Source organism: Haplochromis burtoni, unplaced genomic scaffold (genome assembly GCF_018398535.1).
Source record: "Haplochromis burtoni strain Fernald_Lab_line unplaced genomic scaffold, NCSU_Asbu1 Contig_204, whole genome shotgun sequence".
Classification (NCBI taxonomy): Eukaryota; Metazoa; Chordata; class Actinopteri; order Cichliformes; family Cichlidae; genus Haplochromis; species Haplochromis burtoni.
This window is the reverse complement of record NW_024582565.1, coordinates 1,051,611-1,069,537: the sequence shown is the minus strand read 5'-3', so window position 1 is coordinate 1,069,537 and position 17,927 is coordinate 1,051,611. Positions and strand designations below refer to the sequence as shown.

At 42.8% G+C, this 17,927-nt stretch overlaps 1 protein-coding gene across 1 annotated transcript in view; it reads right to left on the bottom strand.

The window, feature by feature from the left end:
* adamtsl4 (ADAMTS-like 4) overlaps nucleotides 1-17,927 on the bottom strand; it is a 33,437-nt gene that overhangs the window by 7,467 nt on the left and 8,043 nt on the right. The window contains exon 5 of the mRNA XM_005936129.3: nucleotides 6,930-7,032. Within this exon, the coding sequence (XP_005936191.1) occupies nucleotides 6,930-7,032 (103 nt within the window). The remainder of the gene's footprint in view (nucleotides 1-6,929; nucleotides 7,033-17,927) is intronic.

Sequence of the window (17,927 nt, the reverse complement as noted above, 5' to 3'; positions counted from 1 at the left end):
GTGTGTGTGTGTGTGCAGAGTTTTTTTCTCTCTCTGACAACCACGGAGAAGAAACAGCTGGAAGGATGAACGTCTTTCCATGTGGTCAGGAAACTAAGGCCAGACCATGTAACCCCTGAGAGGGAGAGTGATCAGCTATTTCCCCGCTGTTCATGGCTGCACCTTCCCAGCGGATACATACGCAGAAAAGAGGTGTAATCTTAAGCTTGAAAAAGGCAAGATTTATGAGTGCGACCCAAAGGATGCACGCAGCAGGGCGAAGTGTGCGTGGAAACACAGAGTCGAAGAACTGAAGAAAAAGGGCACCGCTTCAAGGTAAAAGAGAAAATGAAAGTCATTCAGTGCAGAGAGGATAGGGAAGATAAATAGTGTGGAGAATACAGAAAACTACACAGGGCAGAGTGGTAAAAGGAAAATGTGAAGAAAATAAGGAGCTTTTTTTGAAGAAAAAGAACTAATATATTTGAGGGCATGGCATGAGCACAACATCAGCAGACCGTCTTCAGTCCTCCATTTGTGCCTAAACATGATGCTTTTTCAGACTGCAGGGTGTGTAAGTAACCTGTATTTTATGAAAGACTCAGAGTTACTGTAATTCAGCATGTAAAACACCAAGGAATAAAACAGTCACCCACAACCAAACTCCAGACAAAGTTAGTTGCTGGTTTCCTCAAATGTATGATGTAGCCTACAACTTCTCATCATAGTCCTAGGAGAAAGAGTATGGGTCTGTTTCCCAAAAGGTTAAGATCTTCATTTAAAATGAAGAGCAAGACACAGAGGAAGGGCTGGTGATTGGGTCCACTGTTTGGCAGTTTATTTAAGAAGAAGCTGTAGGGGTATGTGAATGTACAGGCCTGTGATCATGTTTGTTTGAAACAGGGCTAATGACATGAGCTCACTCCATGAGAAGAAGAGGTAGCTGAAGAGAGGAGGGAGGGGCTCGGGGTTAAAGGGGAAAATTCTCGTCTTCTGAAACTGTAAAAACCATTAAATTCTGTACATATATGAACACCGTGCCACTTTGCCTGGAGCAGTCAAAACAGCATACAGATAAATAATTTTCTTCTTAAAAGAATTTTCAAAAGCCTGCGTTAATCTTATGATGCAACCAAATGTTGTTTGTGATAATACAGCAGTGCTGCGAAATGGTTACACTGTTGCAGAATGGAAAAATTTCCACTCCAAGTCATGACATCAGCAGAAAGTAAACCGAGCTTTCCATCACCTTCGAAGTCATGAGGTTCATAGGAGATAACGGAGAACAAAGGGTAAAGGTCAAATACCAACGCCCTGCTTTCACCTTGTGAGGATTCAAAGAGTGTCGTATGACACACATTCAAAGGAAATCCATATGCTTTCAGGGTCCTCAAATCTCTCAGAGTACCACATTGCTCAGCCAGGTGTCACACAAGCAGGAAACTAAGCTATCTTGTGCTGGGATCAAAGCAGCTGTGACACCGTACACCAGATCACTCAAATGTGACTTAAAAAGCATTAAACTGAAAAAGAATGTGTGACAAATGTGTGATAACTGGGGTTGAGGGAACAGCCACGTGGCCCTCTTACCTCTACCATCGTTTACTCAGTCCCGATGGCCCAGAGAGCAGCTATCTTTAAACTCAACCTTTAATGTCAGCTGCACACCTGTACAGTTTCATGACTGCATCTGGCACGACTGCAAAGCCGTCGAGTTCAGAAAGGACAAACACCTGCTGAAGTACTCAAAACCTTCGTGGTAGTTCCTGTTAAAGGAACCGAGGCTCCGGGATCACATTTTGCAATGATCACTGCATAGACTGAGAGAAACATGGGGTGAAAACCATATCGTAGATGAGAAGTCGTTAAAAAATATTAATGAATAATCTCCACTTGTAAGATAAGGGCAAGTTAAAGTAGACTGTTAAGATGTCATTTCAAGCTTGGGCTGACGTACAGATCGAGATCTGTGGTTTTTATGTTTCCACAAAGGGAACACATATTTCCAGCGTTAAGGAGTGAATTTCCTCTCGCTAAGTGGGTGGAAGTGGTGAGGAGGGCATTAAAGCAAAACAGTTGATCTAGACTTGATGTTTTAACAGTTTTATACAGACACAAGGCAGGAGATTGCGCATAAGTTTGCTTATAAATACACTGTGATACTGTAGCAGCAGTCCTTCAACACAGGTAAACATGGAGTTCGAGGAATTTAAACAATTTTTCAAGGGACTAAAGATGAAGAGACTAAACAGCAACAGATTTAGCGATGAAGGGACTCAGCAGAGTTTCCAGAGAAACTGTATTAATTCTCAGTGAAAACAGGACAAAATAAAACACTTTATCATGTACAAAAATATGTCATTGTGTCCTGAGATGGATCCCTGTTGGAAATCGAGAGAGGGGCAGGCCTAAGACCACATGATGGAGGACATCATGTGGTCTTAGGCAGAGTTGGAGGAGATGCTTCAAGTGGGGAAAACTTATTACAGACATATGTCGCATTGAGGACAATGTGATCTAGACTAGATGAATGGAAACTATCTAATGCCAATGGGAAAAAAGCTTATTTATAACCAGCCATTAACAAATATTCAAACCAGCACATTTGAAAAATAGATGAATAGTATAATATAGTTCTTATATATTATATAAATAAGAAGTATACTACTGTATGTTATATACTTTTCATTCCTGGAACTAATTTCTTAAGGCTAGCCTTTAATTGTCTTGCTGTAATTGTAATTTATTCTGATTTCAATTTATCAGAAAAGTTTGCTGTTGACATAAGGTGGTAGAAAAAAAATCAAATTGCATCAAACTATGCAAAACCGTCCTTTTTTCAGCCTCGGTGTGCCCCCTTGTTTACCATCTGATGACTGCAGAGAGATATGAGAAGATATATGGTACATATTTAGAAAGAATGAGAGAGAGAGAAAGAGATGGAAAAAGAGAGGCAGCGTTCCCACCCTCTCTCCCTCCACACTCATTCTCTCCATCTCTCTGTCATAGTTATCTTTGAGAGATTAGACTGGAGACAGTGACAGAAAAGAGAGGGGGAGCTAAAAGCGGGATACGTGTCGCCACACATGCTCTCTCTGCCTTCCTCATCACCTCCCTCATTCTCCGTCTCCTTAAGCCACGCTCGAGCGCGTCTCAGCTCCAAACTGTCTTCTTTAAATTTAGCCTTTATCTTCCATTTGTTTCTTCCTACTCGTCTTTGTCTCTCTGTTTTCTCTGCTCTCTCATTCTCTTCCACTGTCGCTCTAACTCTCGCTCCCTGTCTGAGCTTAGTGTTCAGACAGTGGAATATATGGTGCCTAAATATACTTCCCCGCTATCGCTTCATCTAAACAAACTCCAACGGGGAGAGAGAAAGAGAGAGGGAGTGGGACAGGAAGAGAGGAGGCTGGGTGTGCACAGAGGGGATGAGGCCTGAAAAAAGGAAATATTCAAGTAAAACAACACCTGCACGTGCAGCGCTTACAAATCTATAGAATCGCTGCTAACCAGAGCCGAGCGTGTAGCAGGAAATTAGTCAGGGCCCATCGCTTGCGTGGCTTATAACCACGGTGGCAGCTTTACTGTTTAAACGTACACTTCTAAACCCGAGGCCGCGCCACTCCGAAGAACAAACATAACAGAGCTCGTCATCTTGGAGGCGAAAACGTTCACAAGCTGACTGCACCGCGTAACATAAATACTGACTGGAAATGTATGCAGTGCTACAGATGAGAGCAGCTGGAGAAAAATGACATGCAGCAGTCAGTGTTCAAACACACTCAAGCACTCCATCGCAGCCTCCAGCGTGTTGATAGGAAGCCAGATATGAAAATCTGGGTTGTGGCCAATGGGACCGGACTGAAGTAAACAATGTGATAGAGTTTACTTAGCGGAGTGGGAAAGGATCATCTCCGGTGCTGATCGAGTGTGACGTCACCTGGCTAGAGCATCTGCCCCCCACAGCACAGCAGCATAGTGCAGCCAAAGCGTGGACTTTGGTGAGTGTTTTTGACTATTTTCCCATAAACTCCCCCCTACCAGAGGTTGCCCTTTTGCCCCCCATCCAGCCCTCTCCTCTTCTCAGCGGACCTCAAGGACACATCAGTTTAAAACAACCCAAAGTGAAGCAGAGGGCAAGGACGCACAGCAGCTCAATTCAGGATGCAGCGATATCTCTCCCCCCCCCCAATCCCGTTTCACAAACGCACAGAAACCTGGTAGTGGGTAAAAGGAAAGCTCCCGTGTGTTTATGCAGACAGTTTGACTCCAGCTGATGCCCCGCCGATGACTTCTGGTGCAAACACACAGAATTAATCTGTAGATCCGCCTCAAACTTCCCGAAGTCTGACTGAAATCTTAAACAGCCTTCATGGCTGACATGTTGTATTCCCCTGGGAAACACAAGGCATTCAGCTGAAACACACCGGCCTCTGACCTTTCCCTCAGGTAATGGGAAAAAATGATCTGAAGCCATCTATGGGCTTATTTTTTCTGGCTGCAAGTACAAGTAAGTATGCAAGTATGAGTGTTACAAATAACAGACAAAAACTCATAATTATCTTTTTAAACTATGCTCAGACAGTACGCTTTACTGTGTTACTTTTTCATTTCACACCGATTTAGGGTTTTTCCAACACTGCAATAGGTTCACTGAGGAGGATTTTTATCCATGCCCACCCGCTCCTGTCTGCGTGCCTTTCAAGAGGTTTATTGTTTCAAGAGAAAGGCAGAGCAAAAGCACTAAATTCATACTTTCTCAACAAAGTATACATTTATCAACATGCCAAGTGATGGGATCTGCACACCTTCCATGCATCCCATTGGTAAATGTCATACCTGCCATGCTATTTAATTATTTTAGCCTGCCTACAGTTACGCTATATGGCCAAAAGCACTGGGCTGCCTACAAATTACACCTACAGGAGCTATTGAGGCATGGAAACCCATATAATTTCTGTGCTGATGTTAATGCCAGAGGAGGTTTGGAGTGCTGGAGTTACTGAGTCAGAGCGCTGGTGACTTTTACACGCTCTACGCCTCAGCACTTTACGTGGTTTGCCCCTCTGCTGTGGTTTCTAAATGCTTTCGCTCTTCAATAATACCACTTACAGCTGATTATGGAATATCTGGGAGGGAAGAAATTTCACAAACTGGCTTGTGGTGAGGGTGGCATCCTATTACAATATCACACTCGCATCAAGTGAGCTCTTAAGAAACAACCCGTTTGTTCACAGATGTTTGTAAAAGCAGACTGAGTAGCTAGGTGCTTGATTTTATACAGTTGTGGCAAGATTAGGGGCTGTCCATGTAGTGTACTTTAGAACCTGCAAGCCACCTTGCAAGCCACTTCCACCCCAGCTACGCACATGAAAGCATGGCGAGGTCCCAGAACAGAGATGGATCTCCAAATTTAAATGACCCCAGCTTGAAAAGAAGTTTCTTTTGGCCATAGGGGTCCTTGCTCAATCAAAAGTGCATGCAGCCTATTTTGATTCCACGGCTGCTCCACAGTATTCAGCAGCTCCATAAACAGTCGGTTTATGGAGCTTTAAGATTAAAAACAGCTTCCTGCTGCGACCAAAAACAAGAGTGATAACAGCAAACTTAAACAGGATGGAAAATCAAGATAGTGGGCTGGAAGTTGATAAAACACTCAGTGGGAGAACTCTTTGAACTGCTTTCATCTGCTCCATTAAATAATCTATTAACTGGAGCTACTTTAACTTTTACTGTATCGATCGCGTGTCGTGCTCCGCTTTAATGAATAAACTCTACTGACTCGACGTTCTCAGCTGTGTGTGCTGTCTATATTTGGACTAGTGTGCTAACTGTGTATTTCTTTTTGACAAAATTTGTCAAACTAATGTACTTGTGTGCCGGCCGGGTGGTGTTGCTGATCTACTGTTACTGGGTCTGTGCTTCCCCCAGTGTCTGTGTGGGTCGAAGGAGTTCATCCAGCTCATCCAGTAATCACAAGTGCAAAGACAGACGGACACACAAACACGAATGAGCAAACGCTTTCTCCCCTCCTGTTTCTGTTTTATCTGAGATCCATTAAGCTATTCATCTAGAGCACAAGCACTCTTGCCAATATGTTAATAGCACAAATACACACAGGCTCAAGCACATATTTCTAATTCTAATGACAAATACTGTTGATATCATCCCACAGCTGTGTTTCTCTCTTCTCTTTCCCTCCTCAATTCCCTCAGCTCCATGCAAGCAATATTCACCCTTCCTATTCGTTCAAATTCCTCAAATATCCGCTGAGCCTTTTCTCTTTCTTTGCCTCCAGCATTGGAAAACAAAGACAAGCTCCACTGCTGCGAACCTTTGCACACTTAACCAAAGAGTAAACAAACACACGGAGCTGCACACTTCTGTGTGAAGAAACAAAGACACGCACGCACACGCACGCAAGCCACGTTGTCTCCGTTTGCTCCCAGCGGTCATGTGACAAAACACTCGCATCCCATCACCTCTCACCTCCCTCTCCCCGTCCTTCTTTCTCCTTCTTTATCTCACCCAGTAGGAATCCGTGTGCTTAGTCAGAGTTGGGAGGAGAAACTTGGCAGGAGAGGAGGGGAGAAAGGGAGATGTTGGACAAATGAGAAGAAAAACAGAGGAGGGAAAGTGTTCGGTGCAAAGAATCAAAGCAGATTGGGTTCCAGTCATTCTCTGTTTCTATTGACTCTCACCACCCTCGAAGCTGCATGCAGATGTTGGCCTGCTCAAACGACAGAGAGCAGGGATTGCGGTGGGCTGGGCAAGCAGCGCAGGTCAGCCGGGACACACTCATACCAGAGACATATTTAACTCACTCAAACACACATCCCCCCCAACCCCGCCTCCCCCATCATACCATTTAATTCCCCCAATAAGCCTTTTATAACATTGATGCACTGTGCAGCTCACCACTAAACTACCATGTGTGTTGACTCAGTTCTCACCCTCAGTGAAAGGTTCCCAGTTGTACAATCGACCTATGAACTCATTGGTGTTAAAGGCCGCACACTGCTCCGCCCTGGAGTCCAGCGCACCTCCTCGGCACACCTGCAGGACAGAAACACCAAAGCAGACGGAGAGAGAGAGAGGTAAAACAATTAATGCCGCAAACTGAACTGATGTGAAAGACAACAGATTACACAGAGGGCTGTTTCTCTCCTAGTCCCTGGGGGAAGTAAGGGTGGAGTGAGGAAAAGTTGAGGACAAGCAGCTAATAAAGAAGGGAAGAATTAACTTGACATCACAGAGGTAAGCACAAACACGCTATGCTGTTATGGAGAAAAACTCACACAAGCACTCCCCATGCTGCTTTGGCCAGTGTGCGAGAGTATAAGAACCATATGGAAATAATAGATTTTTTGGAAACGGCTGCTCACATAAATCCACCGTGGCTTTCGGTGCATGGCCACAGAATGTGAGTGACTGTGTGAGCACATGTACGAGTGTGTGTCTATGCGTGTGTGTGTAAGAACACATGTCAAGCTTGTGCTCGCTTAAGAAGGGTCCTTGTGGAGCCGTATAGTGGAAACAGTTTTTATCATACATGCACTTAAACGACAGCTGAGACATCAGGCAGACACAACTCTGCTGGTTTACGCTGCAGCGGCTATGACTCGCTGAGGTTTTCTGTAGTCCACACACAAGTGTTTTTAAGAAGAAAAAACATTAAATGCTGCGCTAATCAGGAAAAATATTTGGAGTCAAAAAGTAAATTTAAATATTTGTATTAGACTGTAGTTTCTTCTTCACTGTACCACATTTATCATCTTTACTGCCTTACGAAAAGGGCCTCAGTCCATGGCTCACATTAGAAACCTGCCTGGTTAAAAATGGTTGTACAGTAAATGCTCAGCCTTAACTTGTCATAACTTTAAAATGCCACTAACTCATTGATTCAAGTTAATTAATAAGAAGTCAGTTAGCCCTACTTAGAATTAAGACTATAAATAGGAGGAAGTAGCCACAATAAGTGCAATTACTCATTTCCAGACATAAAGATTGACGTAGCTTCCAGGTTGTCTTATAGCTGCAGTCTTTTTAATGACCAGCAGGGGGCGACTCCACTGGCTGCAAAAAGATTTCCAGTTGTATGGAAGTCTAAGGGATCATATAACTCTTCATCTCACTTGCTCTTTGGCTTCAATAAATAGTTTCCAGATGATTTTGGGAATTAAGCCACTGGTTTAAAGTTGTGCTCGATATGACAAAAAGCTCATTTTTAAAATTATGATTCCCACTGTAGTCAAAAAGGAGGAGAGTTTGCTTTACTATCAATCCATCCGTTTTCTGCTGCTTATCCGGGTCTGGGTCTTGGAGGGAGCAACCTAGCAGGCAAAGGCATTCCCGAGCAGGCTGAGATAATCTCTCCAGTGTGCCCTGGGTCTACAATGGGGTTGCTTCCTGGTAGGACATACCTGAAACACCTCAATTAGGAAGTGTCCAGGAGGTATCCTAGTCAGATGACCAAACAACCTCAAATGGCTCCTTCAAATGGAGGAGTAGCCGCTCTCCTCTGAGCCTCTCCCCGAGCTCCTTACCTTATCTCTACAGGAGAGCCCACACAGCCTTCGGAAGAAGCTCATTTCCACCATTTGTATCCACAATCTCATTCTGTAGGTCATTACTCACGTCTTGTGGCCATAGGTGAGGGTTGGAATGTAGATACTTAGACCCCTGCACTTGGGGCAACTCACGGAGTTGCAACTGAAACCTTTTCCAGCTGAGAACCAGACTTGGAGAGGTGGTTCTCATTCCTGCCATTTCACACTTGGCTGAAAAACTGAGAGCGTAGACTCGCCACGTAATCCAGCCAAAAGAACCACATCATCCTCCAAAAGAGAGGTGATCCTAAGGCCACCAAACCAAAAAGCCCATGCCACTTGGCAGCTTGAATCTCTGTCCATAAATGTTATGAACAGAATCAGCCTTTAAAGTGTGTTTGATAAGTTACTTGCCAGCAAGATCCATAATTTTAAGATGCCATGTAATGATTTCCTTTGAACACAGTCCTGTGATATTTTGTTTTAAAAAAATAATCCTTATCACTCTGCATTTATCAATAGTCCTTCAGAAAAGTGCTGTAAAAATGAAAAAAAAAAACAAAAACTACACCCTTTGCCTTTAAACAAGTGCCACTTGTCTTTGGTACACTTGCACAGCTTTTGAAGGTATTTGGTGAGTGTGTTAAAGTTGGAGAGCTCACAATCCCAGACTGACCGCATCACGCTGAGACCAGGGCTCAGTGAGGGCCAGACCATCTGCTACAGAACTAATTTTTCTTGTTTTTGCTGAAGATAGCTCTGTGTTTGGCATCACTGTCCTGTTGGAGAATAAATCAATGACCACAGATACCATCAACATCTAAAAGACGTGCAGGGCAGTGCATTTAGTCAGTAATATCTCTCTGCTTTTACTCGTACTCGTACACTGTTTTCATTTTTAGTTAAATAACAGGTTTTAAAACTCCCACCAGCTTCATCAGGTGTCACTTCTGTGGTAAACCACAATCACCCTGCCCGAGGAGTGTGCACACACACACGCACATACACACGCACACACACACACACACACACACACACACACACAGACACACACACACACACACACACACACACACACACACGAAGCTCTCATATTTCCTTGGAACTCTAATCTCTGTCAGCTCTGCAATCTTCTTGTCTTTCATTTCTTACTTTCTTTGATTCGTTCCTCTTTTTCTTTCTTGTATTTTTTTTTCTGAACCTCTCGTCACGCACACAGCTGTCACAAACAGCTGGAAAGTTCCTAGCAGCTCGTCTGGGGAGAGCGAATACTGAGGTTCAGACTCACTCACAGAGCAACATTTCCCACGTGAACCATCCTCTGCGACAAAGTGTAAAAGATTCTCATGGATAAACCATCAAAGCATGATGCTCTGATGCTGAACCCCCCCGCATTTTCATACTGGTGTGTGTGAGTGTGTGTATCTGCGATGTCTCATATTTCCCCTCTGTCAAAGTGTGAAACCAGCTCATGAAACTTTATGTGGTACGGCTTACCGCATGTCCTCGCTGCTCAAGAAACAGACTTAACCTGGCATAATTTATGGGTGATATGATACACATTTGGTTAAGGCCGCTTATAAAGGAATGTGTCGAGCCACATCCACTGAATTTGAATGAATATGGGCTCCTTAAAGGTCAGCGCACGTATGCGACCTTATGTTTTCAGGGGACCGTGCAAATCTGCCCAGATTTGTGTGTGAAACACGGTTGGTTCTGGTTGTAAATATTTCTGCTGCACATAAACAAGCAGAGCCCTGTTTTAAACTGGATATGCTCCATGTCGCAGGGCATATGTGTTCGCCTGCAAACATTAAACGGACAACAGCCCCATAAACAAACACACATGTGCACAGGGTGTAGTGTGCAGACGTGGGATGCTACAGTACAGAAAAAAAGGGAAAAGGAATGTAAAAAGAAAGAATGTAAGACGGTAGGAGTGGATTCTGCTCTAAAAAAAAGAAGTCTAGGGTGTGTAAGGATGTCAGGAAAGACAATGGACCGAATGGAGAGGGGAGGAAAGCGGAGACGGTTTGAGGGGAAAAGCAGAAGAGAGAAGGCGACGTGCTCTCTGGTGTTTCATGGTTCTGGCGGATAATTTGTGTGTAATTGTAAGGAGTGGTATACTGTGAGCACAGGGCGAGGGGCGAATCTCCTCATAAGGGATGGAGGGGGGAAAAGGAGGTTATTAAATGGGCCAACAAGGCAAAAACACTTTCAAGATAAGGAATGATAGATGGAGAGATTCCCACACAGATCAGGTTAACCGGTGGGTTTGTGTAACACCTTGATTATCATCTGATTGCTTCTGTTTCTTTGTGTGTTTAATTTCCTTTGGAGATTACGGATCTCAGCAATTAACTTAAGAAATGCTGTGTTACAGAAATGAAGGCCAAAACCACTAATATGAGACTCAAATTCTACCAGAGTGGACTTTCCCACTCCCTGGCTGCCGAGTTTAATGAAATACTACCAAACATATCTGATAAAGTCAGAGCAGCTCAGAGAGCTGTAAACACAAAAGAAATGAGGCAAGAGATCAAAAAAAATGTCTGCGACTGAGCGACAGACTAGCGTATAGCAGCAGGTGAGAGTAAAGTGAATGCAGCTGGAGAAAGAGGGACAGTTAGTGTTTTTTGTACGGTAGCTGTGAAGGTTATAGATGTGTTTTACTGCCCAGGCTGGGGGGGAGATCTGTGCGCAGCATATATAAGAACATGTGGAGCAGACGGGGTGACGGCTTTGTTCTGCACACACTCACAAAAATGCCACACAAGCCAAAGCCTCGAATGTAAAACAAACACCCAGATTACACTAATGAGTTCTGCAGAGGAACAAAATATGCAACCTTTTGCTTTTAGCCAGCTCGCGATATTTTGTAAAAGAAATGCGATTATGAAAACCACAATTCATTTAGTTGAGAAAGTTAAGATTACTTATACGCATTCTTAGGCCCCTTAGAGGAACGCAGCTTTAATTAACACGTCAACAACGAACCTGGAAGCTGAACACCGGCCAGAAGACATTAAATGCTGAAGGAGTCTCGGTCAATATTTTCTGAGCCACAGAAACAGATCACACATTCACAACAGCCGAAGCCTTAACACAACACAGCTGAAACACACACTTACCACGGCAACGTGACTTAATCAATGATTTCATCTTTGAATAGTTTGTTGCCTGTAAATGGATTGAATGAGCTGCAAAAACAAACTCTGTAGCTACATTCTCGGATTTCACTGAAACATCTCAAAAGGTTATATTTATTTATCTGCAACTACCCTTACACATGTTTTATTTGTAATCACGTATAATGTGTCGCTTCATTGTGTGGCTGTCGGTATCGGTTTGTGTGTGTGATTTCTGTACACCCGCCTCTCTTGAAAAAGAGATCTCAGTCTGTTCAAATAAAGGATTTAAATAATAATAATGCTCATTATCATCATCATAGTCATCATTAACAGTCCCTGGAGCATTTGTGCTCAACTTTCCATACTCGGCACGCATTTGTTAAAGAAAAGTAGCACAAAAATACAGAAAAGTCTGTGTATCCAAGTTAAAATTAGAAGTTTTAGAAAAGTAAAACGTGATGTTTAATTTTAAGTGAGGATGTTGTTTAGGAATTAAGGTTTAAGGAGCCCAACTGATCGTTCATGAATAGGTGGTGGTGGTAGTTGGGGGTTGTGGGAAAATTGTCTGGCACCGTCCTGACCAACGCCATTGGACTATAGCACTGTTAACCCTACACTGGGCAGTTCCATTGGATAAAAGCTTGGACAGGACCATTAGGAATGCCACTTAGTAGATTTTCTATTTAGTACAGGTTTGAAGTACTTTTCCTTTAATTGGGTAATCTTTGCTATGCTACTTTCTGCTTTTACTTCAAATTTTGTATTTTCTTCTCTACAGCATTTATTTTAAACCTTATTTATTTGTCTTCTGTTTATTACTTTGCTAATCCAAATAATCCAAATCCTGCATTATTTTAGATCAACTTATCCATTAAGATACTATAGTACACTTATTGATATACTATAAAAGCTGGAACGTTTAAGTGATATACACATCAACGAATACACATAAATCAATAATTATGATCTGATTATATACTGCATATGAATCTAAAAAGTGTCATTCGGCATAAGGGGTATGTTTACTTTAGTCACTTTAAATATATTTGAATTATACCACTTGTGCACTATAAAGCTACTTAATTAGGGTTACACGCCTGCGTGCGAGACAGAAAATTGTGGCCATCGAGTTTTGGACCAGTCTTTCACATTGATTGAATTTCTTATTAAATATTCTGATCCCCGACACGTCACCCCAGTTTAAACAAATCCTGGAAACAGCCCTGTGACCAATTCTGGATCCAGATGCAGGTTTCTGGTGTCTCAATATGAATGTTCATACTTTATTAAGTTTCTGTTATTTGTCTTTTAGTTGCTTTCACTTTAAACGTTAATTTTCTCACATATCTTGATTTGGTTTTACTTTCTGTTTTTGTTCTTTTCCCTCTTTTGCAACTGTCTGACTTTAATTACTGCCTGTGCCTGTGTCTCACCTCTGTGTGTATATATAATATGTATAATATATATAATCCTTTGTCAGACTGTCTGTTCTCTGTGCCTTCTTCTTGCCCAGATAATTAGATGAAGTTGACGGCTGGATAAATACCTCTAACACCTTTCACAGTTTTGTTATGTTTAAAGAAATGTTATACTGCTGCATAATGGACACGATATACTCTGACACTGACAAGTGACAGGTCGAAATCCACCAATAACACAGGCCAAACCGCAGCTTGGTCGGGATCTACCTTTAGTGCCGTGCGTGTCTCAGCAGAGAAACCTCTGAAGACACACTCCTATCATCTTGCTCATTGCTCATTTATTCACCACTGAAGCCCACGCCTGCACAGCTGGCAAAATTGCCTGAATACAGGTTAAGGCTGGCTGGTCATTCCTCAAGCATGACTGCAGCACAATGCAGACAAAACAACTGACGGCTGGCCCCTGCAGCCATGAATCACCTCGCAGCACGACTAATCAGTCTCTGCGTGCATGCAAATCCGTGACATACACTGACATATGTGTGTGTATAGGTTTGTCCCGAGTGATTAACATTCTGTGCCTAATCTTGTGACCGAGGCCGTGTGCCGCCTCTTCATAGGGAAGCTTTCAGCTATGACCTGGTGGGGCGGGGGGTGTCATGAGTCCCCTAAAGGAAATACTTCTCACTAATCAAAAAACAGGCAACGAGTTAAGGCGGGAGAATGGCGAGAAACATTGATGCTGTCCTCGGGAGAAATGTGGGTTTGAGCAAAGAAAAGAAAAGAACACTGTGGCCACAAGATCAATAAACAAGTCCAAAGCTGTGCTCGAAGCACTGAAATGCCAGATTCCATGCTTCACTTTCCATGTAGCAGCTCTACAAATCCACAACATATTTTTTAAACCAGAATGTTTTTAATACCTAGAAATCACCCTCACTTTCTTAATAACACCTGGACCTCAGAAAGAGAGAGCGACAGAGGCAGCAAGAGTCCAACCGTCTGAACCTGGAAATATTTGATCTCTCTGTGAATTCACCTCCGAGCTGCTGATGCTTAATTTCATTCATCTTTAAGAGCTGAGATGTCCCTGAGGGTGATGTAATATTGCATTTAGATTGTTTCTACTGGAACATCTTCTATATGACTTTGTAATATTTATTTATGTCCTTGTTTTTATCTAATGAGCCTTTCAGCTTGAATTCCTTCAACATTTACTTGATTATCTTAACAAAGACGTAGATGGTGAGATTATTACAACTCTCTCTCTCTCAACTCTCGCTTTAGCTTTAAGTTTAGTTCTAGTTATCTGAGGACTGATGCTAAAAGTCATCTTGAGCATGCTGGGAGATGGAGGAGGCATCAGACAAAACTGCATTTCATTGGATGACCGTGCAAATAAGTGCGCAACCCAACAAATAACAACCTACATCGTTAATTAATATTGAAATTCTTGAAAGCATGCAGCCATCAGCCAAATTTGATCAAAAAAGGCTTTAAAAGTTTATTGATTTGCCCCCAAATAAAAGTTTTCTAAAGTTATATTTTTTTCTTTGGCAGTTGTACTTCTGTGGCTTTAATTCACGATTCTTCGAGTGCTACGTCTCTCGAGTGGGAGCTAACTAAACACAGACCGAAAGAGATCAAAGGAACATGCAAGTAATCAGGACGCAGTAGCTGTTAAAAGCAGGCGAAGCAGGCAGCACCTGCTTTTCTGTTTTTTTCTAGAAAAGCAGGTAGCTCTGCTTGCTAATGCACTAAAGCACATAAAGCTCAGATCCCTGTGAATGAGTCTGTGTGGTTTCATGCCACAACCCACCACATCTGGGTCCGTTTGTCACTTCCTGGGAACCGCAGTGAGCGTGGCAGGGCCAGCACACACTCATTAGAGCTGAGGAGTGTGGCCCCTCAGCTCTGTTAGTCATAATATATTTTCTGTTTAATACCACTTCTGTAATGACAGAGTGTGATTAGATCATCTGACTCGCTGCAGCAGCCTGAAAACAGGAGTGTGCTTGTCTTGATGGCCAGAACGCACAGTGCTGTGTCTGTGTCGAGTCTCGAAACACCCCTCATTTCTTTATATTTTGCTTCCAACGAACCAGACTACTTTTTTTTGGTGGTTTTGAGCGATAGTTTAGAAAACCTTCCCATTTTCAGTCCACTCCCTGTACCAGATCAGTTTCAGAGGATTTTTTTTAGTTTGTTAAGACACTTAACACTGACCTATGAATCATTCAACCATAAAAAAAAGCCCCTAACTTAGGATGAACCAGTGTTGTGTTTACACATAACACACAAAATGGGAAAGAACCATATTAAATTATATGTTTAGGGACTTTGTTTCCAGCAGCCTGTTAGAAAACCATCTTATTTGTTTCTATTTCTTTAATTGACAATACAAAAAAATGCAGTTTGACCAGAATAAAATTGTACTTATTTGTACAGCAAACAGAAGAACCTAGCTGAAAATTACTGGAAACTTATGGAGTGATTAATCTAAATTTGAAAAATCTGTGTTTCTAATCATCATAATATGTACAGAGGAGGTCAGGAGAGAGGGACGACAGCCGTCTATGAAAGGGCAGCATTTCTGCCAGTGCTGTTGGGGATCAGTACCAAAAGTATTCCAGGCATGTTTGTATATGTTGTAATAAATCAATACTATTTTGCATTTTCCTAGCAAATTGTAAAGAAATGAGGGGTGGTGCAAGACTTTTGCACAGTGCTGTGGAAGTGGGTCAGATATAGGAGTGAAATCAGTGAAATTTTAATACATAAAAGCATTATATGCATTATCTTTTGTGTTATTGTCTCATCAAGATGAAGAGTTCGGTTTGAGGAGGGTCATAAATAATGTTGCTTTAAGCCTGTGGTTCTCAAACTGTGGCTCTGTAACCGATGGGTGGGCACAGAACCACTGCAGGAGTTTTCTGATTTTACCTTAAATCTCACCTCAGAGCCTTTTGTTGTTGAGGACTGAAGTTTATCTTGGCTTCCAAATTGAGGAATACAGTAAAGGAAGAAACACTGGTTTAGGTCAATGACAAGAACAATAAATTAAGAGGAAACTGGAGGAGAGAGGACACTAAACTAGGACTAATAAAACTGTGTTTTTTGGAAAGTGCGAGGTGGATGTCCTGCCGGTCGTGACTATAAATGACATCATTGGGTCTGAGGATCGCTTCCTTGACTTTCTGGTGTAGAAGTATTCACTGTTAGTCATTCTACGTAAATATTTACACTCATGTAAAGCACAGAAAGAGGAACCGAGACAAGATGGAGCACTTAGACGATCGCAGAAATTTATTAGAAAGACCTCGGACAGGAAGGGACAGGAGGTGTCTTTGTGACGCGTCTGCTTCTAACTCTTTTTCCCCTCTTCTTCTCAAATTTCACCTTCTCCTCCGCTCTTTCTCACACAGAATAACTTCTTCTCCTGTTACACACACACATGAACCCAAACTCTTTCTCTCGCTTCAAACCTTACACACAAACAACATAAATACACACACACACACACACACACACACACACACACACACACACACACACACACACACACACACACAGTTTTCCATGAATCTGTTTCTTCCTTTGACACAAACTTCGTCTTCCAGCAGAATCTTTTTCTTCCTCTCCATCCAAGTCAATTGTTTTGCTTCAGTGAACCACGCCTCCTTCTACACCTCTGTCCCCATCCTTCCACACCAAAACACTCATTCATTTTCCATCTCTCTGTCTTCACCGCCTTGCTCCCTCCCCACCTTTTTACTTCCCTTGCCCTTTGGCTCGCCCTCCCACTACTATGGGCACATTTTCTAAAAACAGTACTCCCTTTCACTGCTACTTAACTGCGTCACTTCCTTTACCACCCTCCCCTTATTCCCTCGCTGTGACACTTACGCACACATCTTGCACATCTGACCTTTGGCCCTTCTCGCTTCCTCTGTCCCTCTCTTGGTTCCCCATTTGCTTCACTGCAACAGCCAGTCACACTTGCAATGTGCCTCAGGCACACCGTGTTTTGACAAACACACCTAATAGATAATAGGATGTGTCATTCTCCAGATCTGGCTCACTCCCTGAATTACAAACACACACATTATATATACAGTTCATACAAGCCTGGGCAAAGTCTTGCATTCAGCAGGACTTGAACCTATTTTTAAGACACATAAAACCAACAATCTACTGGAGCAGCAAGAGAGGCTGAAACAGAGGCTAATGTTGGGTAAATATGTAACCCAATGAGTCAGGCTCAGCCATCACAGGACTGCTATTAGCACTCTTGGCACACACAGGTCATGTATTCTGCCAGCTACTAAATCTGTTTTAAAATGGGGACGACTGAGCACTGAACAGGACACAGACAGAAGGAAAGAAAGATAGGGGGATAAAAGACAAGTGCAGAGAGGCTGCCAAATTATCTGCAGAGGGAAAAGTCAAGGGATTGTGAGTGCCAACGTGAGTGCCCCGTTCGAGTGTCTACTTCCACTCTGATGAGAGCAAGCTGTAGATGTGGACTGTGGGGGCAGGAGGGTGTAGGTGCGCATGTGAGTGTGGCGTTCATTGAGCCCAGTCTTATCACGTCCTCCTGCGCGCCCACTTAAGATAGACCTGCTGGAATAAATAACCCAGTCACATGTCACCCTGGGTATTTTTGCCGTGATTCGAGTGCTCAGTTTTGTTTAATCGTCTCTCCATCTGCAGAGGGAGAGGTTAGCTTTTACGCATGTATCTAAGGTTTAGTCCTCATATAATTCCAATCATTCTTTAAAGCAGCTGAAAAGCTAAGAAAACTGAACAATAGCTTTGGATACTTGTTGCCACGTGCACGAAAGCATTTT